The sequence below is a fragment of the Bactrocera oleae genome, chromosome 4, assembly GCF_042242935.1.
Source record: "Bactrocera oleae isolate idBacOlea1 chromosome 4, idBacOlea1, whole genome shotgun sequence".
NCBI classification, from domain to species: Eukaryota; Metazoa; Arthropoda; class Insecta; order Diptera; family Tephritidae; genus Bactrocera; species Bactrocera oleae.
In genome coordinates this window covers 22,166,498-22,189,555 of record NC_091538.1, presented here as the reverse complement: position 1 = coordinate 22,189,555, position 23,058 = coordinate 22,166,498, and the positions used below count along the sequence as shown (strand labels likewise).

At 35.2% G+C, this 23,058-nt stretch overlaps 1 protein-coding gene and 2 long non-coding RNA genes across 3 annotated transcripts in view; 1 reads left to right on the top strand and 2 right to left on the bottom strand.

Annotated features, from left to right (window-relative positions):
• The window catches only part of Mmp2 (Matrix metalloproteinase 2), a 335,594-nt gene extending 316,828 nt beyond the window's left edge, over positions 1-18,766 (top strand). The window contains exons 4-8 of the mRNA XM_036369146.2: positions 375-515; positions 4,590-4,732; positions 15,765-16,282; positions 16,355-16,496; positions 16,743-18,766. Coding sequence (XP_036225039.1) covers positions 375-515; positions 4,590-4,732; positions 15,765-16,282; positions 16,355-16,496; positions 16,743-17,311 — 1,513 coding nt within the window. The 3' untranslated portion in view covers positions 17,312-18,766. The remainder of the gene's footprint in view (positions 1-374; positions 516-4,589; positions 4,733-15,764; positions 16,283-16,354; positions 16,497-16,742) is intronic.
• Positions 510-11,484, bottom strand: LOC118682132 (uncharacterized). Its single transcript, XR_004977797.2, has 3 exons — positions 11,038-11,484; positions 9,754-10,134; positions 510-819 (listed from the first exon to the last, which is right to left on the bottom strand). It is a non-coding gene; the product is annotated as an uncharacterized lncRNA (long non-coding RNA).
• Positions 18,767-19,363: 597 nt separating the features above from the next.
• On the bottom strand, positions 19,364-22,734 carry LOC106619010 (uncharacterized). Its single transcript, XR_004977799.2, has 4 exons — positions 22,436-22,734; positions 20,001-20,103; positions 19,806-19,945; positions 19,364-19,691 (listed from the first exon to the last, which is right to left on the bottom strand). It is a non-coding gene; the product is annotated as an uncharacterized lncRNA (long non-coding RNA).
• Between the last annotated feature and the right edge of the window lie 324 nt (positions 22,735-23,058).

The following is a 23,058-nucleotide window of genomic DNA, read 5'->3' as shown; positions in this document are numbered from 1 at the left end:
GCTCTTCAAAGACATTCTTTCAAAAGCTATATGCAGCTGGAGTTATACATACATCAACTGACCTGAGCATTCATACAAGTGATTTATCAATATCATAAATATGATACATTCTGTATTGCTCATACGCCATGGTGTACTGTATGAATACACAATAAGTAAAAGTATGTAATATGTATGACACTGCTACCCGCTCTTTCTAAAATAATAAGTACTATAAATTAATATCTTTAAATAAAAGTTAACACTAGTATTATTATCTGTACTGTTACATATTTCCTTAATTTTTTAATACTGAATTTATGTTCTCAAATTAATTTGTTTTATTTACTTTTTTATTAATACTTTTATTTATTAATTTTTTACTTTCTTTACAGTTTGGTGAATTGGACAATGGAGAATGCCCCACAGGTTCGCAGAGTACTTACAGAAGCTCTTAGTGTGTGGGCTCACAGTTCCAAATTGACTTTTAGAGAAGTGAGAAGCGATCAAGCCGATATCCAAGTGCTTTTTGCCCGGTGAGTACAATAAGCAAAAATGCACCAAGCCTTAAACCCCGATTCCACTGGCTTACCTTATTTAATTCCAAACCATCAAATCAAAACCATTTCATAAAAACATCTTTTACAACAAACTCGCTCGAAAGTAACAGAATAATCGTCGTTCATTCATGCTGGCTGACATTGACTCACATTTACTTGGCTATTGCAAGCGCATTTGGTTTTTTTTGTGCTAAATATCACAACCGCTCAGCGTTAACGCCGACGTGGCATCCCTAAATATGGTATACCGGCAACTTTACGTCAAGTTCTCACTTAAATTCTAAAATGAATACAAAAGAAAACAAATATTAAACGAATTAATTTATTAATAGTACTTATATCATAATGTGGAAAAGCCATTGGGTGTACAGATATATTGTCGGCGGTCGTAGAATACAAGGTGGCCCTAACGCACTTACCCATCTCCAATTTCAATCTTCATTACTGGAATTTAATGGCGCATATGGTGATTTGACTATGTTCACTGTAGTAGGATGGCTAAGTATAGACAAATATTAGGTAAAGTAAAAAGTTCGTTCGGTTTTTATCTAAGAGATGGCGTTATTGTCCATAGTATTAGTGTTAAGTGTCGCATATACTATACGGCGCTGAAAACCTGTTTATTCGCGCTAAAAGTTTGTCTTTGACAGTTTTTCGATTGATTTACTCAGTTCGTTGTGAGCGCTCGTCAAAGATGGACACCAGCAAAGAGAAAATTCGCTATATTTTACAATTTTTCTTCGATCAAGGCGAAAAAGCAGCCAAAGCAACTGAAAAAATTAATTTAGTTTATGGGCCCGATACTTTAAACGAACGTGTAGCACAAAAGTGGTTTGATAGGTTCCGTTCCGGTAATTTCGATGTCAAAGATGCACCACGCGTCGGGAGGCTTGTCGTCGAAAATTGCGATAAAATCATGAAAATAGTGGAAACAGACCGTCACGTGAGCACTAATTTAATTGCTTAGGAACTAAAGATAAGCCAGAAAACCGTTTGGAACCATTTGCATAACCTTGGATTCAAAAAGAAGCTCGATGTTTGGGTGCCACACGAACTAACGCAAAAAAACATGATGGACCGAATTTCCATCTGCGAATCGCTGCTGAATCGCAAGAAAATCGACCCGTTTCTGAAGCGGATTGTGACTGGCGATGAAAAATAGGTCACTTACGACAACACATCGAGCGCAAACGGTCGTGGTCAAAGCTCGGGGAAGCGGACCAGACGGTGGCCAAGACCGGATTGACGGCCAGGAAGGTTTTGCTGTGTGTTTGGTGGGATTGGCAAGGAATCATCTACTACGAGCTGCTCCAATATGGCCAAACGCTCAATTCGGCCCTCTACTGCCAACAACTGAACCGCTTGAAGGCAGCACTCATCCAGAAGAGGCCATCTTTGATCAACAGAGGCCGAATTGTGTTCCATCAGGACAACACCAGGTCACACACGTCTTTGGTGACTCGCCAGAAGCTCCTGGAGCTCAGATCGGAGGTCCTAATGCACTCACCTTATAGTCCGAACCTGGCACCAAGTGATTACCAGCTGTCCATGGCGAACGCGCTTAATGGTGAGAAGTTAGCCTCAAGAGAGGCCTGTGAAAATTGGCTCTCCAAGTTTTTTGCCAATAGGGACGCAGCCTTCTACGAGAGGGGTATAATGAAGTTGGCATCTCGTTGGCAACAAGTTTATGAACAAAACGGCACATATTTGACTTAAATCGGACAAATGCACACAAAGTTATCATCTTTTGAAAAATCAATAAAAAACCGAACGAACTTTTTACTTTACGTAATATAATATATCCAGTGCTTTTCTCCTTTCGATAGAATGTTTTGAATTTTCTTCCATGAAATGTCAAATATTCAAAGCTTCTACAATCTAAGCTAAAAAGCCTACAGTTCCTTTGTGATTCAGCTTTTTTGGCGGATTTACTCAAACATTTAATATACTCAATTCCTAGGTTCAAAAACGTGTGCACTATATGTGGAAATAATATTATATAATTATTTAATGACTAGAAAACTAAACTAAATATGTTTCAGCTAAATTTAGCAAAAAACTAACTCCTTAATTTTCAATCGTGTAAAGGAATTCAAACTCAACCAAAGAAAGAAAGCTGATATTTTTTTAAAACCTATTGTTAATTATTATTATTAATTTATTTTTCTCGCATTATAAAAATTGCCAATTATTTTAAGCTAACATATTAAATCGATATAAACTGACCGATCAAAGCTCTAGTAAGGAATAATTTATATTTGTGAAGGGTATTATTCGGTGCAAACGAAATTATTTTTGGAACCTTGATTTTTAGATATAATAAATTTCTTCGTTATTTAACAGTGTACCTTGAATTGTTGCACAATTTGTTGATATGTACAGATATGTATGTTCAAGTGCAAGGCTGCTTTTACTATTTAGCATTGCTTTTGTTAGTTCAGTAGAAGTATAACTTTGTGTCGCTTTTTTATCTTTCCGAGAACTATGTTGTTGTTTTTATTGATGTTGTTGACGTGTGTCTAGGAGTTAAATTTTGTGGTCACCGGTGCATTAAAAGGTCGTTCAGTAGAGGATTTACTCTATTACTTAGCTAATATGCCAGGCAAGTTAATCTACTGGCTTACTTATTGAAAGCCACTACTCATTCTTGACAGTGTCCATTCACATTGCAGAAGCCGTAATTATTTTTCTCACGAAAAGCAAAAATTTGCAAACTAAAATAAAAGAACTGAATTTGTACGTATTTCGACGAAATTTTGTATAAACATATAATATATATGTATGTATATACGAGTATATGTAAAAAATAATATGCATTTTGTACGTTGGCAACAAATATAAACACACGGCATACATGTCACACATACGGCCTGAGGAGCATTTTCTATGTACTATACATATGTATGTATAAATTTGTTATGCAAAATAGCAATTTTTGCTTGATTGACTTTTAATCAATATGACAGCTGCAATAGCGACACAATGTAATTGAATAGAATTAACGAAATTTACGGCAGCAGCCGACACAAATACATACACACATACAAAGTGGTTTATGTGATTCAGATTTATGAAAATGACTTTACACTCAATATTCCGCTTCAAATACTTTTTACCTTGATGATTTTTTCGATTTTACCATTTACATAGACATACATATACATATTAAATAAACAGCTATCAACATATTCTTCTTGTGCATATAATCTCATTACTTGTTTGGTGTTTATGTTGGTTTGTAAAAATTATAAAGTTAATTATTCATGTATGCATTTCATCTTGTCGAAACGTTTATTAAGACTAAAAATTTGCTGAAATTCTTTCACCAAGTTAGCTAACCTGATAAAAGGCAGAGCGGCAACCTGCCTGATGATGTACTTGTAGTAAAGAGAATATAAGTGGGTATTGTAATCTCAGAGCCCCTTCTCTACTCGATTAAAAAAACACGGGTCGGCTTTTGAATACCGTCCCAGGATTTCGGTAATAAAATTGGTATGGGCGGATAGAAGAGGACCTCCAGGTCAAGAATATATTTAGCCGCGGGAAACTTATAGTTTTTGAGATATTTACGTTTAAAGTTGAAAATTTCAATATTTAAAGTACGTATTTTTTCGATTTAAAAAGAATTATACACTTATATATTTCACTTTTATATCCACTAACATTTCACTAATTCGTTTTTAGACATTTATTTTATATTATATTATGCAAAAATAGCTTTATTTCAATATTTAAATCATCTTCATCTTCATCTTCAATTCTATTAATTTTGATAATAACAAAAGGGTTGGAAATGTCAAAATATATTCTTGATCTGAAGGATCTCCTCTATCCGCCCATACCCATTTTATTCCCGAAATCCTGGGATGGTATTCTAAAGTTTTCCCAAAAAAAAAACTATTTTAATAAAAGAAACCTACCATTCGTCATTCCCTAGTAGCAAATTGTATATATTCTGCTCTTCAAAGACTAAAGTTTTCTTACTACTATGTTGTCTAATAAACCATAAAACAGTTTCATTTATGACTTTTATTTATTATTTTTTTGTAGCGGAGACCATGGCGATGGCTATAAATTCGATGGACCTGGTATGGTGCTTGCTCATGCTTTCTACCCCGGAGTGGGTCGCGGCGGTGATGCACATTTTGATGCCGATGAGAAATGGCATTTTAGCAGGGGCGAAAGAGGCGATTGTAAGTACTTCCTAAAGAAATATACATACTTGTATGTACACATTAAATTGCAGTTAATATATGAGAGAACTGAAAACGTATATATACTTAAGCAATACACGTCATTACAAATCAATTAGCATATCGCTAATTTAAACGCAAAAGTATCGTGTCTTCATTGTTTAAGCTAGGGTACATATGTGCTAAAGAATATCTTAATACACTCATTCAGGTATCATATTGAAATTGCAAAAAACTACTGAAAATACCGCTGCAACCCTTTATGCGTGGAAAACGGTGATGATGATCGAGATAGTTGCCACTTTAAAGCATCGTGTTGGACTAATCGTTCATTAAAGTTCGGGTATGCGTAAGATCTGTATATGGGTTGATGAAAGTGCCCTTCAAATTGCTTCCGTGATTTTCTTTAAAACAATTCGAAATTTTCAGCTTGCCTGTTATATAAAGTAATAATTTTTATTTTAATAGTGGTCCAATTATTACTACATTCAAACTCAGATTTCCACCAGGAATATTTTAATACGCAATTAAGCAACAGAGGTAACGATAAAATAATTATTTTCTGGTCGATGAGCTTTTTGTCCACATTTGAATTGGAGACAACATGCGCTTTTGGCCACTGACAGCTATTCAAAAGCAATTAGAGAAATTAACTATAATATAAAATTTCTATAAACTTACTTTAATTTGTACACTTATCAAACTAATGCGTAATACCATTTAATGAAATCGGAATAAAATAACGCGCATCGCCTCTACAGAATTTATACAGATGGATAAAGTAATTTGGAAACGAATGAGAAATGAGAATTTTTATAAGCTTAATTTAGACAAAGTTCACGACATTAAACTTTGCGTTATCGATGTCTACTGTCGCCTTCTTTTCACAATTTTTACTTTTTATTCTTGTGTCTTTAAGGCATTTACCATATAAACTGGATACAATGTCATCGTGTGATGTAAGGAAACTAACCGATTTTATCGACTTTATTATAACCGTCATTTCCGTTGCCAACATAACGGCTTCTTATGCGAAATGTCATCATCAATGCTAATGGCAAAGGCAGCCACAAGCGATGCGTTGCATGTATGGATGTATGATTACGCATTCCACCACGCAGCCATTTTTGGCAAGTTCAATATAAAAATCCTTGCGACGCCAAATAATTTAGCCACTGCATCCAGCTAGTGGTACATCCGTGGCCGTAGAAAGCTCGTAAAATGTTGTAGCTAGTGTAGCTTGTGGCGTCTTGGTGTTGGTTATGACAATTTTATTGGCATTAATAAAATGTCAAATGTTGCACAATGCAAGCCGCGATTCGTTTCCATATCGTTGCATTACATACTCGCATAGCTCAGTGCAACTATGAGATATCCTCCGGCGGAAGCTTATGCCTTAGTCTTTCAAAAGCGAAGATAATGTCAACCTCCGCTGTGACTCTATTTGAAATTTACTTGAGTCAACTAAATTGCGAATGCGATTATAATTTCGTCCACTTGGAGAAAATATCTTTCTTTTGCTGAGCACGCATTTCCTTAAGAAACAATGACGCCACTTTAACTGTGCAAATGGTAGTCTGCACATATACATACATATATAATACTTAAATACATAATTGGTAGAGGCTGGGTAGAAGAGCTTTAAGGGTTGCTAAAAATTTGAACTCGGGACTATTGCCACAGCATGAATGTGAAAAAACGGAAGTAATCGGATAACAATTGTCAATGTAAGAAAAGTAATCAAAGAAACTAATAATCGGCTTATAGCATTTTTACTAGGGATGCAAAACACATATCAATTATCTAAATGTCCGCGGGATGCTTATGTGAAATTTAAGTCTTCTACGAACTAACAGGTTTCTACCCCTAATGTATAAAACTTCTTTTATATATATTCGGGCTTAGTAACCAAGGGTACTTATTCACAATTTTAAGTTCCGTATGGTTACTGGCCTCGGTATATTTAAAAACAGTCCTGCATTTCAGAAACACTGTTTACAGTAACTGACAGCATTGCTAAAATTTGTGCAGGAATAAAGAAATTTAAAAAAAATTATGCTTATTGAAATTTAAAATTATTCGGCAAATTACTAGAGACATTGGACATTACATTATATATATCAGCTGATTAAGTTAATTAATATGGACGATTCTAAATGATCTGAAAAACTATATATTAATTATGATTTTATAAGAATGCGACGTTTAGGCGCAATTTTTACAATAATAGAGATTAGTCTAATCATATCAATACGTCAACAGACGTTGTAAATTAATTTTTTTATTTAATATTTGTTAGTTAATAACAAAAAATAAAACGAAAAAAATATTATAGAACACGGACTTTTTGAAGGTCAATTTTGATCAATTATTCAATTGGACACAATCTTAAATAAATAAAAAAAAAGTTACAAACTTCTCGCTTAAATAAATTCTTCAAACTCGCTCTTTAAAAGTACTAAATATCTTAAACGTAGAACATGCCACATTGCACCATTAAGAATTAACCGTAATATAGGGTCTACCAACCAGAACGACGGAATGTTAAAATAATATAAAACCCTCAAATTTGCCTCAAAGGTGCGCAACTATGGAAGTGCGCAAATGATAGAAGCATAAAAACTGTGACTACCAATAGGGCTGACGTGATTTAGACACCTCCTGTCGGCCATGTTTTATACGGATTTGTGTCAACTTTTGTCAGCGTGTTCAGTAAGGTTTGTCATTTCATCGTGAAACGTTTCACTATAAAAACGCTTGAAAATTGTCCAAGATTTATTATGCAAACTCACGTCTTCCGGTGGCTACTGTAAGAGCTCTTCGCGCAAAACACGGTATTCTCAGATGAGGCCCATTTCTGGCTTAATGGCTTCGTCAACAAACAAAATTGTCGCTATTGGGATGAGACTAGTCTTCGAGTGGTTGAAAAAACGCAATTGCATCCCAAAAAATTTACCGTTTAGTGCGGATTGTGGTATAGTCTATTTCCAACAATAAGGTGCACTGCCTCATGTTTCACATCTAAACATTGACACATTGCGTACAAAGTTTGCGACTCGTTAATTTTAAAAAACGGCCCAACCAAATAGCTGCAAGATCATGCGATTTAACGCTTTTATATTATTTTCTATGTGGGTATGTTATATCAAAGGCTTACGCCAATCAACGGATCTCGAAGACATCATTTAGCGCACTATAACCGAAATGCTGCATCGGGTCATCGAAAATTGGCATAAACGGGTGGAGATGTGCAATTGGAGCCGTTGAGGCCATTTGGCCAACATTTTGCTCAAATTATAAATGGCATAACAAACACAAATGAAAAACATTTTGACCAAATTAAAATTATTTACTTTATTATTCAACGTTTTCAAATTAAGGTGCTAAGCGGTATTGTTAAGGCTACCTGTTACATCAAAAACGCTGATATGATGATTCAAACATTGTTATCGTTTCAAAAATGTTTGTAATAATAAAAATATCAAAAATAAACTCCTCTAAGTAAGTAGTTTATGATGCGTGATTATATTAACAGCAATAGCAATACATAATAATAGTATGAGGTTTTAAGTAACTAAAATGTATCCTTTCGACGTTTTTGGAAAAGACCGGCCATATACAACTGCCCACCTTTGATGTTTATTTGCACTTAATTAAATCTTTAAACAAATGAAAATTGAAGCAAAACTCTCATTCTGCCAGGTTCCTTTTGAAACTGTCCCTTATAAATTAGTGGAATCGTCCAAAATTTTTTGTTTATTTTTCAATAATTAACGCTATCTGTTTAAATGAGATAAGCCTCCCTTACACATAACAACCACTCTACTCAGCATAATCTGGCACCCTACACACATTCCGCATGCCAGCATTCTTTGCGCAATTCGGTCACTCAACTTACTTCGGACACCGCCAATCGTCTTAAAAATATTATTAACGCTTTTCTCGAATTATAGTGTATCAATTAACAATAAAATAACCTAAACTTAAGTTTAGTTGTACCCTTTAAATACGCGGGCATTTTTATTAAACGATCGGGGAAGTTGTGATAAGGTTATAGATTTTGATAACTAAAATCAAATAAAGAGGTGTGCTCCCCAATAAATTGGTTTCTTGGCGCTGAAGTATTTGTCATACAAGACTTTAACGCCTTTTGTGAACTTTAAGAGCGACTTATGATATTTTGATTCTTCAGCTAGGTAGATATCTAAGACGAGTTCTAGATAAGCCTGGACAGAAGCATAAAATGTGTCTTGTGTCAGCGTCTCACTCATGCCTACTTCCCTGCACTTTCTGCATGCATCATCGCTACTAATGAATATTCGGCTCGCATGTGATGCCCGACATGACCTATGATTAGGCCAACAACCGTCTTGCAGTCCTCTCGAGACCGTTTGAGTAAAAAGTATGCGTGTTTTCTTCGGGATTCTTACACATGATCTTGGCTATCCTGCATGTCTTTAAGAGATTCCAACTCACCCTGATTCGTCCGTCAACCCTCTCATAATATTCATTACGTATCGTTTTTAGCGACTTCCGTATTTCCTGTACTGGTTCGGTAGCCAGACGGATTGCACTTTTGACAATATAGGTGATGAGTTATTCGTACAACAGTTAAACTACCGTTGGTTTACCGAAACCTATTTTTTTGCAAAGATTGCGAAGTTCAAGATAAAAATAAAGCAGCGTTCGCAATATCGAATAATTAAAATTCTTTGTGTTCGTAATATGGAAACGTCAATTAGATAATTTTGATGGTTCGTTAAACCGAAAATTCGTTATTTCGAAAGTTCGTTATACTGGACGACCACAGTATAATAAAATTTAAGAATCATGTATCAGGGAATTCGTAATAAAGTTTATGAAATTATTGATATTATTCAGTGCTTAATTTTTGGTGTACATACATATATACATAACTAGTTTACATCTTATTATATAAATATACATACATACATACCAACATAAGACCGGAGATACATGAGTATAAACAAGTTAAACTAATCCATATTTTATGTACTTACGTGCGTCCGTTTGCATAGGTTCATCGCGGTTACATTCAGTATACCCCATGGAAGCACACAACGAACCACACGAATACACATTTTCGTAGGAGTAATTATCCGCAAACAAATTTCATATCGTTCAACTCGGTAATAGTACAGCCACTCCGCATTCACCCAGTCCCTCTATATGCTACTTACTCCATATACGTATACAATTTGACGTGCATATTTACGTTGTGGAACGGTAAACAGATGTTGCAATCAACTACGGCCAATAGTGTTGTAGCTATGTATGTATGCATACTGCCACCAATTCCACCAATAATAGTGTCAGCTTTGCTGCGCAGCTTGGAACCCTGCCAGTGGTCGCCAAACCGCATCACGCCATGTGTGTTGTCACTAATGTAATTAATTTGCGAAAATGGTTAATTTACTTGATAAATGCGCGTTATAACAGCTTGTTGCTACGATCAAACACACCCAAGCGTACAAACAAATCTCCAAATACAAGTAGGAACTGCTCTGAACCGTGTGCTGTACTATAAATGAACAGGCCACAGCGGAAACGAACAGCGGATTAGCTAACCAGCCCTTTCCCACAGCAACTACAACATCAGTTTCAATAATCAACGCCTTTTGCTGTTCTGTTTTTGGTTGACCGCAGCCATAGAGGTGGCTGTTGCTACCGCTATTGTTGGTTGCTGGCCAAAATCGACACAATATTTGTATTTGCTTCATTGACGATTTCACCAATAAATCATTAAAAAAAAAGTTCGTTAGCACAATTGGAATTGTACGTGTATTGCTACTTACACCACAACGCCACTGTTGCCACTATTTGAACTAGAATAAAATGTTTTCTGAAATGGCGCAAAGGAGCACAAGCCCTTGAAATGAACTCATTCGTATAAACATCAAAGCCATAACCAAAATCTAGGACAAGTACATAAATCAAATGGTATTGCTTACACATTGCAAACATTTGTTCTTTCGGATTTGACAAAGAAAATTACTATGAGCTGCACGATAAGTCGAAGCTGGAATATATTAACTGAAACATTTTAATATTTCTAATGCAATTTAGTTTTAAAATTCTATTATTATGCATTTCGAAGAACAAAAGTTTGGAACAAAGTTTTGGTTACAGATGAGCTACACGTTTTGGATGTGTTGAATAAATAGTTAGTTTGTTTGCTATTATCCGGTGGATCAAATCAAAGCATCAATATTTTTTTGTAACATAAGGAAGCAACTTATGTCGTTTGTTGATTTTTTTCAATTCTATTAAATTAAAATACATACCTTCACAGCTCAGCATAATGCAACTAACTCCTATTATATTGTATATACAATGCTCAATCATCGACTGATACTCAAAGCGAATTGTTGTGTTTTGTGCTATTGGTGATATTCCCACACTTTCTTTTTCGTGAGTGCGTTCTAACTTCAAGGACTTATTAAAGCACGTGTTAAAGAGTGTTTGTATTATAGTACAGGGAACTTTAAGAGATATGCCCCCTGGGGGACACTCTCTTGGTGATAACAGGTTCACCCTGATATCAACAAGCCCTACATCGAAAAAAAAAACCCACGGAATTCCCATTAACGATTGTAAAAAACAACAACATAGCCCAAAAATTCATAAAAACAAAAACATTACATTGCATATGCAATGTAGAAATAAAACTCCACAACTACACGAAAGGAACAATTTACGCACCATGTCTTAATGAAATACCAGACGATGAAATCATTGAACATTGAAAAGAACAGGGTGTAGTATCAATTTTCAAATTTCCTAAATATATAAATCAAAAGCCAGTACCAAGTGGAGTTGTTCTTCTTACCTTTGATAACCTGATTACCTGAAAAAATTGAAGTGTCTTGGTACACAACTAAGGTAAGGCCATAATATCCTAACCCACCCTCTCACCAACCCACGCCTTGCACTCGTTCCTTTTGCATTAACTATTCTGGTAATCACCCATCTTCGGACAAAACATGTCCCAAATTTATAGAAATGAAACAAATTATAACCATGAAAACAGACAAAAAGTGCTCCATGCGGGAAGTAATAAAAATACAAAAAACACAGTTTACTCCTTCTCTCAGTGAAAACTCCGCTACATTCGCTAGTATAACAAAAAATACTATCAACAATTTAAAAGAAAACAATTTCATGCAAATCTCTTCTACAGAAAACATTCCGTCCTCTATAAATAACAAATCTACCAAAAATTATAATGAAACACAAGAAAAAGAAGTAAACGGAAACAATTACAACCCGGGCAAATAAGACAAATACAACAACAACAGCATCGACTGATTCTCAAATCCACGCAATGAACTCCTCATTGATCTCACACTTTATAGCTCCCGTACTAACAACACCAACAATATTCCCTTCTCAACCTACAGTATTCCCCTCTTTAACAACAGACAATGTAAAAATGCGTATTCTACAATGGAATATAAATGGCCTACTCCATAACTACCCTGATTTAAATATCCTTATTAATGAATTTCGTTCAGAAATTATATCACTTCAAGAAACCCATATTCCTTTCAATAAAAAAGTTTACCCTCCTAATAAATATCACAGTTACTTCCACAATAGTATACAAAACTTATACGTCAAACAAGAATTGCAATTTTCATTAAGAAATCCGTAAATCATAAGCAAATTCCAATCGTAAGCAACATCTCTTGCCTAGCTATCGAAATTAAATTTGGATTCAAATTCACAATTATTAATTGCTACGTCCCACCTCATCCAAATTTGGCTTATAGAGAACTTGACAATATTCTAAATAATTTCCTATACCTATCATTATAATGGGAGACTTTAATGCATGGAGTCCACTGTGGGGATCACCGACAGTGAATAAAAGAGGCGAAATCTTTTTTTATATGGTCTTATTGTACTAAATGATGGTAAACCAACCCACTTCTCTACGTACCTTTACACATCCCGACATTATCCTTGCCTCATCCCCAATAGCACCCAAACTCTCATCGCATACAATCGATGACCTTCACAGTAGCGATCACTTTCCTATAATCACATGCATATCCATCCCCAAATCGTACAACGTTAAGCCAAGGTCCAAATTTCTAACCGAAAAGGCAAACTTGGAAAAATTCAGTATTATTATTATACCCTCAAGTTTATCCAATAGTAGGCGCTCTAGAGAAAATGTAAATGCTGAAGCATCTGCTATTAAGACTATTATTCGTTCTGCAGCTCATTTAACCATTCCCCAAAATAACACCAAAAGATTTTCAGCAAAACTACCGTATTGGTCTATTTTACTAACTATCCTCTGAAACAGGAAAAAGTCTTTGTGGTCCACATTCGAACACAAGAAAACTGACGTTAATTTAATTTAATATAAAAAGGCCAATGCTAACTTTAGAAAGGAGTTAAAGTTGGCTAAAAGGCAATGATTGAAAAAGCTAACAGCCAATATAAAGCCAACCACTAATCCGAGACAAATATGGCCCGATAAGATGCTAACAGGATCCATACATAGGTTTAGTATATCCCATATTATCCCATATTAATAAGCTATCAGGACCCATTTACACTCCTCAAGAAATTTCGGAAAAATTTGCAGAGACCTGATCATCATACTCCTCTGATACAAACTTCCCTACTACATTTAACGCAATTAAAAAACGAATAAAAAATTAAACCTAATTTAACTCATCGCCTTCTCCAAATGCACTTCACATTGAAGCCGATGTTAACGAGTTCGAATCCACACTTTTGACCCTAAAAGGAAAAACACCCAGTGCTGACAAAATATCCTACCCCATATTAAAAACGTCTCATACTTTTTTAAAGAAAGACCTCTCTACCTCTATAATAAGATACTTAATATTGGTATATCCTTTTGCTTCCACTAACTTGGCATCCCGTAATCACGTTTCAGTACTAAGCTTGGATCTAGGAAAGGCTTTCGATAGGGTTGGAGCTCACATGGTACTCAATGAACTTAAGCGCTAGAAAATCGGAACCAAAATATTTAACATTGTAAAATCCTTCTTGTATAATCGAATATTCATCGTATGCGCCAATAACTGCCAATCTCAGGTTTTCAAATTGAACAATGGTCTACCTCAGGGTTCACCACTCTCCACAACTCTCTTCATCATAGCCTTTAACAAAGTCAGCTGCATAATTAGCTCCAACCCACAAATTCAACACTTTATCTACGCAGACGACGTCTTGATTTTTACAAAAATTAAAAACTTCAACAACAAGTTCATCATATATTTTTGTAAATACTAAATGATGCCAACCAATGGTCCGAAATATCTGGTGTAAAGATTTCATTAAACAAAAGCTCCACATTTCATATTTGTAGAAAACTCAATTGCTCCTTCCCCACCTTTTTAAATTCCCAAATTTCCCAGACTCATAGTTTAAAAATACTAGGTATAATATTTGATATAACTCTTTCTTATAAAGAACATTGTAAATATATTCGATTGATTTTATTTCTAAAGCTAAATATTATAAAAAATTGTTTGTGTCACCCAAACATCCTCATTAATGTCACAAGAGCCTTATTGTTATCGAAAATTTACTATGGACTTGTAATATACGGACACTGTGCCAAAACCCATATCAAACTTTTAAACGCGCAATACCATGCAGCAGCTAGGAGAAGTATTCCTGCATTGCCAACATCACCAATTAAATTAATTTTATTAGAATCCGGATTACCAGATATTCTGCTAAGGACCATACATAACACACTGTTGCTCATCCCAAAATTGCTCCTATGTAGAAACGAGTTAACACTTAATAACGTAAATAGTACCCTCCAATGTTCCCACAGACACAACAAACCTCCAACCATTATGCGTTGTCTCACTATTTCCAAACAACTAGGAATATTTACAAGACCTACATTGGTTGAACCCCCACTCTACGAGCAACACTGAATATGTCCAGATATACAAAGAAACTATACAACCATATACAGCTGATTGGGAGTTTATCTTTACCGACGGATCTAAAAGTGATACCTCCACCACATTTGCTCTGACAAACAAGATTGGTGTCACCATAGCTGTTTTTGTTTTGCCATTGTACTGCTCGATATTTACAGCTGAAACAGCTGCCATATTGGAAGCGGTATTTTTTGCCTCTAGCAATGGAAAGAAAACCATTATTTGCAGCGACAGCAAATCCGCCATAAATGTCATTCTTAACCAATCAAACTATTCCCCCCTGATTACAAAAATAAAGACCCTTATTTATAAATACAACGACATAATCAAAATTATGTGGACACCAGGGCATGCAGGAATTCAAGGCAACGAAGTGGCTGACAATTGGGCGAAAGAAACAAACAAAAAACTTCTACATGCGTCTCCATACTTTACCACAAAAGATATTAAGAATTATGTTAAACAACACATCACCGACTGTTGTCTAAACAATTGGAGACACAGCAATCATCACTATAAACTCTCAAACCCATCTGGACAAAAACCTCAGTATTATAATACCATCACCCGTAAAAATATAAAAACATTCATACGCATCACTTACTACACATGGACACCTCTTGAATGGTACAAACAAACCCATATGACCTTCTTGTGGCTCGAAAGGCTTCACAACCTCATATCTCAGATAGCTGCCCTCACTTACAACAACACAGAGCCTTCATATTTGACGATAACAAACCATCTGACTTACTCAATCGGACAGATGACAATAACATTAACCTTTTTGTAAAATACTTTCAAATTTGTAAGTTAAATATCTAAAACACAAATAATTATAGTACAAACTAAACTTAAATTTGCCTTAGACTTAAGTAATATATAATAATTGGAATATTTTAATCTGTAAATTTAAATTAAGCTTAAGGCCCTAGCAGCCAGTGCTTTATATATAAACAAGTGTAATAATTATTTATAGTTATTTCTCTCTTAAATAAAAATAAAAAATATATATTCGATGCTTCCAAATAAAATAACAGTAACAAGACCAACTTTTTTCTATTCAGCAACAAACTTTCTCGGCGTAGCAGTTCACGAATTTGGGCACTCCTTGGGTCTCGGACATTCCTCTGACCAAAACGCTATTATGTATCCATGGTATCATGATAATGAAGTTGACATTAATCTTCCTGCTGACGATCGCAATGCCATTCAACAGTTGTATGGTTCAAAAGATAAGACATGGGGACCCTTTAAACCTCAAAATCGACCAAAAACTCCACCCACAACAACAACTACTACAACCACTACACGACGACCTCTAGTATATTATCCACACCGACCCAACGAACCTTACGACCCACGACGAAGGTATCCTTATAACAACAATCCACACCAACGTGATCGTGAACCTCCAACCACAACGACTTATAGGCCACGCACTGACTCCGCTTCCTACCCAACCAGAAGTTGGTATCCGCGTCGTCAACCAACTAAGCCAAAAAAATTGAAGCCCGATACATGTCACACCACTTACGATGCTATTTCGATCATACGTCGAGAAATATTCATATTTCGTGGCCAGGTAAATTGTCTAATAAATATTTTCAACTGCATGAATTTAATTACAACAATCCAAATTTATTTTAATCAATAGTTTCTATGGAGGATTGGTGATCACGGCTTATATCCAGGCTACCCAACAGAAACCCGTCGACTGTGGGCTCAGTTACCTGAGAACTACTCCAAAGTCGATGCGGTATATGAAAACAAAGAGCGAAAAATTGTTTTCTTTATTGGTAAGATCGGCAATGTCAATATTTTTATTAAAAAGGACAAAATATATTTTATATAAAGAAACTATTAATTACTTTTGAGTAAACTTTTAAGTTTGGTAAGGAACATATTACTTCTTTTTAAGAATTGAAGTTAGTATTCAAAAACATTTATAATAGATGTTTGATAATCTTCATCTCAATTTTTTTCCTCTACTATAGTTGAATAGTCATATTCAATAATCAACTTACCCTTTTTCTTTGTTCTAGGTCGTTACTACTTTGTCTTCGATTCAGTTACGTTAGTTCGTGGTTATCCGCGACCACTCACCTATTTAGGACTACCGCAATCGCTTACCCACATAGATGCCGCTTTCGTTTGGGGCTACAATAACCGCACATATCTCACCAGTGGCACTTTATATTGGCGATTAGATGAGGATACCGGGCGTGTCGAATTAGACTATCCTCGCGACATGTCTATTTGGCGTGGTATTGGTTACAACATAGACGCCGCCTTCAAGTATAGTAATGGTAAAACGTATTTCTTCAAAGGCTACGGCTACTGGGAGTTCAACGACGACTTAATGGAAGTTGCGCACCCACGTCCAAAGCTCAATGCACGCAAGTGGATGCACTGTCCACGCCTCGTCAACGAAGTCGATGAGGAGCAAACGTGGACAGCGCCACTCATATCCGAACGAAATGAAACAATGATTTACTATTCTCCTACTAGCACTGCCAGTTGGAATCAGGCCGAACGGGGGATGGCTCTCTGGATTGCCCTTTTCCTGATATCGTGCTGGTTCTGGACAAATATATCATCGACTACAGTCTGATAAGCCTATAAACGCAACATTTACCATAATGAATTTGAGTTTTAAAAATCAACGTATTTTCATAGATATCCTGATATATTAAATGCGGTCTTAGTTAAGTACATTGCGTCGTCATACACCTACATACATGTGTATACCGTAGACATTCAAACAAAATCATAGAATTAGTAATTTAGTATGTCATAAGTACCATATACAAGTATAAGCATATCCGAAAACTTGTCGTTGGAGGAAAATAGTTCATTTACACTAAATTTGCATAATTCACTAGTTCTGTACATAAGAATAAATATAAATAAATTCAGACTCACAATTAGACATAAGTACACGCACATACTTTACAGATCTCAAAGGAAAAGTAAAATAAACCATGTGTTTAGATAAACATATTACGCGACTCGAAATGCTTACGTTTATGCCATTATTATGGAGCAAATTTCAGCAAGTACGAATTGGCCAAGTTCAGACAGAACCGGGCATTACATATTCTTGACCAGATTTTAAACACGAAAATAGTTAGTTTCGAGGTTACCAATATTTTGCCCCCGTTTATGCCATTACGCACTTATGCTAGATTTATTTTTATTAAATTTATCAGAGTTAATACCTAAGTAAAATATTTGCAAAAAGTGTCTTCTCTTTTTGTATAATTAAAAAAATTTATTGCAGGAAGAACCAAAATGTGCCCTATCCCAGTTTAAAGAATATTTGTACATTTCTGTCTCAATAATCTTACCTAAACAGACCTAATTCTTATGTAATGCTATGCCCCAAAACTGAAAAGTTGCACATATTTAGTTTCGTAATAAACTCGGCGTAGCTCACTTTTCTATTCAATCAGTAAATCTATTGTTTTTGTTGTGGCCCGGATATTCGGATCCGTTTCATTTGCGTAGAACCGATTATCGGGAGAAGGTAGTGGGAGTGCATAACATTAAAGATTTGGCTGATATCCAAAATTAAATGAAATAGCTTAGATGTATTAACAGTTCCCGCTTTAAGGACTAAGGCAATATGCTTATATATTTCCCTTGCCACATAACTTAAATTTATCTTCATTTAATCGCTCCTTATTCTTACGACGTTCTTTGGGTATGCATGATCTACAATTCGTCTAGACTTAACACTTTTTTACTTGTTAATAACTATTTATATTTAAGTATATTCTATTCAAAATCACTAAAGCTGTATTTTCCATGTACAATTAAGAATATTGCAATGCATTACATAACTACGTATACATACATATAGGCTTTTACAATTTTTTTTACTTGAATTATTAAATAAACATGAAATATGTGATATTACCCTAGTTAAGTCAATGCCAGCAAATGTTTGCATTCATCTGTTTTCATCATGTGTAGATTAAACTAAGATCCACAAATTTAGTTTAATATAATTTTAAAAAAATACATATATATATTTCGTAAATAAATATTAATAATATTATTGAAACCCCAATTGCTTTAAATTCATGGTGAAGAAACTTTAATTGTACAAGCAAGTATGACCTTTTGACTATCTATCACGGGTCTGACATTATACACTAAGAATTAAACAAAAAATTAAGGAAGAGATAAGATATTTATCAAAAACTATATTTTATTGTTCTAAAATTTCAGGAAATAATATAATATAATATATACAACATTATCTCTTAAGTGAAGACCTGAGAATTTGCAGCATTTTTCTCTCTCTGCTAATCGTTTTATTAAATATTATTAAATATACATATGTTAAATTAATAGCCAAAACGTTTTCAGCTTTAGTGGTTGTAAGATGATTTTAGATAAGTCAATTTAATGGAATAATTTTTGTGCAACTTACTTTTGGGGAAACAATGTATGGCAGTCCGCCTTTCCAGACTTACTACGATACAGAATATAACGAACAAGTAAGGAAGTTCTAAGTTCGAGTATAACCGAACATTTTATACTCTCGCAACTTGCAAGGATCAAAGCGAGGGAAATTACATCAGGTGTTAGCAAAATTTTATATCAAAGGAAGTATTGATCCGATTCAACCAATTTTTGACACAAAGACATACTACAATATTATCGAGAGTTTCATTTATTTATTTTATTATATTAATTATAATTATATATCTTATACATTGACCGATATTTTCGGTAAAAAGTCAACTATAGGCACTGGGGTCCACATATTCAGTACCTAGAGGCTTGAACAGTTATAGTTCGATTTAGACAATTTTTGATCACAAGGTGGCATACTTTAAACGTGTTATTCACGCAAAGTTTTACGCCGGTATAATCATTGTTGCTTGATTTGCATAGTGGAAAATGAAAGAATCAGATGGAATTTAAAATGATGTTATATGGGAAATAAGCGTAGTTGTAATCCGATTTCGCCAATTTTCGCACTATAACATAGAAATATGAGAAGAATATTATGTACCGAAGTTGATGAAAATCGGTTAAGCAGATCCCAAGATATGCGTTTTCACCTAAAAGTGGGCGGTGGCACCCCTACTTACCATAGATATTATAGATTTCTTCAGCTCAAAGTTAAAATATCATAATTTAAAATGCCTTCTTGAGTTTGTGGTAACGTTACTTCATCTCATTTAGTAAAAAATAAAATGATTCCTTATTTAAACGAAAATAACTTTTGATTCTGCCAAACCACTATTTTTAAACATCATTTAATTGTCAATAAAACTTTGGCTTACTTGATATTAGGAAGTTCGAATGGATTTGAGTGATCACGAAGGTTTTTTCTTATGCGCAGCACATCAGTTTTGTCCCCAAAATGTGGATCATCGTAATATTAATCTAATGTAATAAATAAAATGGGCATTAGCATTTTATAAATTATTCACCTTTTCGTGAAAAATAACTAAATTAAATTTTGATTTTTCCTTTAAAAATTTTCAACTGTTTAATTATCTGTCAAATCTTCATTTTTTAGGTTGTCAACGCATATCAAACTTCGACTGAAAATAGTGGAAAATCGTAATACCAAATAAGAGTTAGGTAGATTTGAAGTTAAATTGCTTTCATATTCCTTTTCTACAGTGCCCTTGCCACGCCTTCATGAGACGTATTACCCCAACGAACTTTCGATCTCTGAGGTTAACTGATACAAAGGAGTATTAGTTGATTTGACTGCTCTGTAAGCATGCTGACTCGCATGTAGGGGTGCAGCTTTCAGCGCCTTCGATCTTATTTCGTAATCTATGATCTTTTCCATACTCTTTAGTAAGAAGGAAGTTAAACAAATCGGCCAATGAACTACTTTGGGTATGAAGATCACCTTTGCAGTGCGCCACGGTTCCGGATATGAGCCTGCGCTAGGCTAGCTCTCATCAGCCGAACAAAGTGGGGCAAGTAGATCTGATCCACCGCTGCAGAAGTGCTCGAAAGATGCCATCCGTCCCCGGAGACCTAAATTTCGCAAACGAAGCCATAGCCCACTTGATCGAGTCCACAGTAAACAGCTGTCTTGTGACACTCCAATCAAAGCGAGATGGCTTGTTGACACAGTGCCGTACCTCTTTCTCCTGCACTGGTCGTATATGTCCCGTCCCATTTTTGATCTCTAATGATGTGTCAGTCTTGCGCCTGGCCAGAGCCCTGGGAAACCTAGCTGCCTCCGGTGTATCTTCATCTTGGTCTTACGACCCTTGGCTCAACGCGGTGAGCTGTCGAGTCAAGGGGAACGCAAAGGTCTACCGCGCCAGAGCCCATGACGCGGTAAGGCCACCGTTACTTCCAATTGCGGCCCGGTGTTGGGTAGGCTCCGTTAGAATACAGCCGAATCTCCAAGTGGCACCCCTCACATTCGTTGGGAGATATTTTGGGAGAAATTTGCACATTCTTTTCACTATCATTTAACAAATCTACTTTCTGGAAGTTTATATTTCTCAACAAAGTAATATGTGCACAGAGATACACGATCAGGTGAAAACTTAATGAACTGTGGACAATTTCCATTTCGTTAAGTACGTCCCCAAAAATTTTACACACTGAGCACATACCAATTAAAAATACGTTTCCAACTCACTGTCGATAGCTTTCACTCGCCAAAAGTGACAACGTCGCTGCTAGTTGAAGTATTGATGGTACTACGGTTGATAAATGCCTTTTAAATTTTAATTCCGATAGGATGAAACTAAATGCATCTTAGGTCATTCCAAACCGCTAAATGAATCGTTAAATGATTTAAAATACTCATTTAAATAGTAAAAATATACATTGTCTTACGGTGGGCTATTGCCAAGCCCTCAAAAAACCACCCTAATAGATTTTATGTACACATACATCTCCCAAACCCCTTAAGCTGAATCAATCAAAATTGCTCAGAACAATTTTTTTACACATAGACGTTTATACGTATTACCCCACCCACTCCAAATATGTATAACGGTTATGTTGAAAACTACGATAAGTCAACAACTCGTTTACGTTAGAGACATTAAATTTTGTACCCGAAATGATACAAGAGATACAGAGATTCATAGGAGCCGGTATCAAAATGGACCATACGCATGGGAGTGCCCATCTATAGTTGAAAACCCATATCCCATAACTAAACAAATTCGGTATTATTATTATTCTGACATTAATATATTACAAATCAAGCATCAATAAATTTATCGGGATAAAACTTTGCACAAATTGTGCCTTTAGCTATGTAATCTCAAGTCTAAAAATTGTCAAAATCGTACCATAAGTGTTCAAGCCAATAGTCAATACTTCCCTAGCCGCCATCATCTAATATTATATATAAAGACTTTCGAGCTCCGTTTGATAGTATTATAATGATTGAACGCTATTTTCGGTAAAAAGTCAGCCGTCTCGTCATGAGATGAGAGATATTCCCTCTGGTGGTTGAAAGAATTTCGAAATATAAAAGTGAAACAGTAGTGTGCAGAGGACATCACCCTGTGAAATCCCTTATTTAATTTTTCTTTGTTCAGGATTATTTCTCGAAACAGCACCAATGATAGCCGACGGAGATGATTGATGGTCCATCTCTTTAGCCCTTAGGAAGTGAAGATTTTTGTTGTGATTTCAACCATTCTTTTTAACGGATCAGAAGAATACGGAGAAACCCTGCTACAAGGTATTGGTCCACGGAAGACGAACTTAACTTAGTACTTACCGATCAAAACAAAACATTGCAGTCACACAAAATTACAGCCCTTGGAATTCAAATCGATTCCGATAACGTAGAAATAACTGTTGTGGGAATAGTGTGTAACCGCAACCATTTTGATAGTCTGCCAAACTATGATGGTGTTAGAAAGTCGGGAGCAGCAAGAAATTACTTTCCTAGGTTAATCGGTTTCCCAGTTTTCAGTAATGAGAAAGTACAAAGCTTACTGACTTTTTAAAAAAATCTGATATCTTCACTTGAGAATTTTTGATTGAAAATTAGAACTTTTTTCTAGGTATATTAGGTCAATATAAGAAGGAAAAATAAATATTTTATTTCAAATTAAAAAAAACAGTATGTAAGAGGGTTTACCCAAAATTTCGTGAAATGAAGAAAATACGTGTACAAGATAATTGAAAAAAAAACTGGGTTATTTGAATTTTTGACACATATTCCGAGGTTATGTGAAAAAGTCTATATACAAGAGTTATAGATCTTTTAATTACATACAACTTTGACATATAACTTTTTTCTATAGGAAATCGAGATAAACCGTTAAAAATCAACCACGCCCCTTCTCTTCCCGACCACAGATCGTCCGTAAAATTTTTTTTCCTTAATGTTTGTTA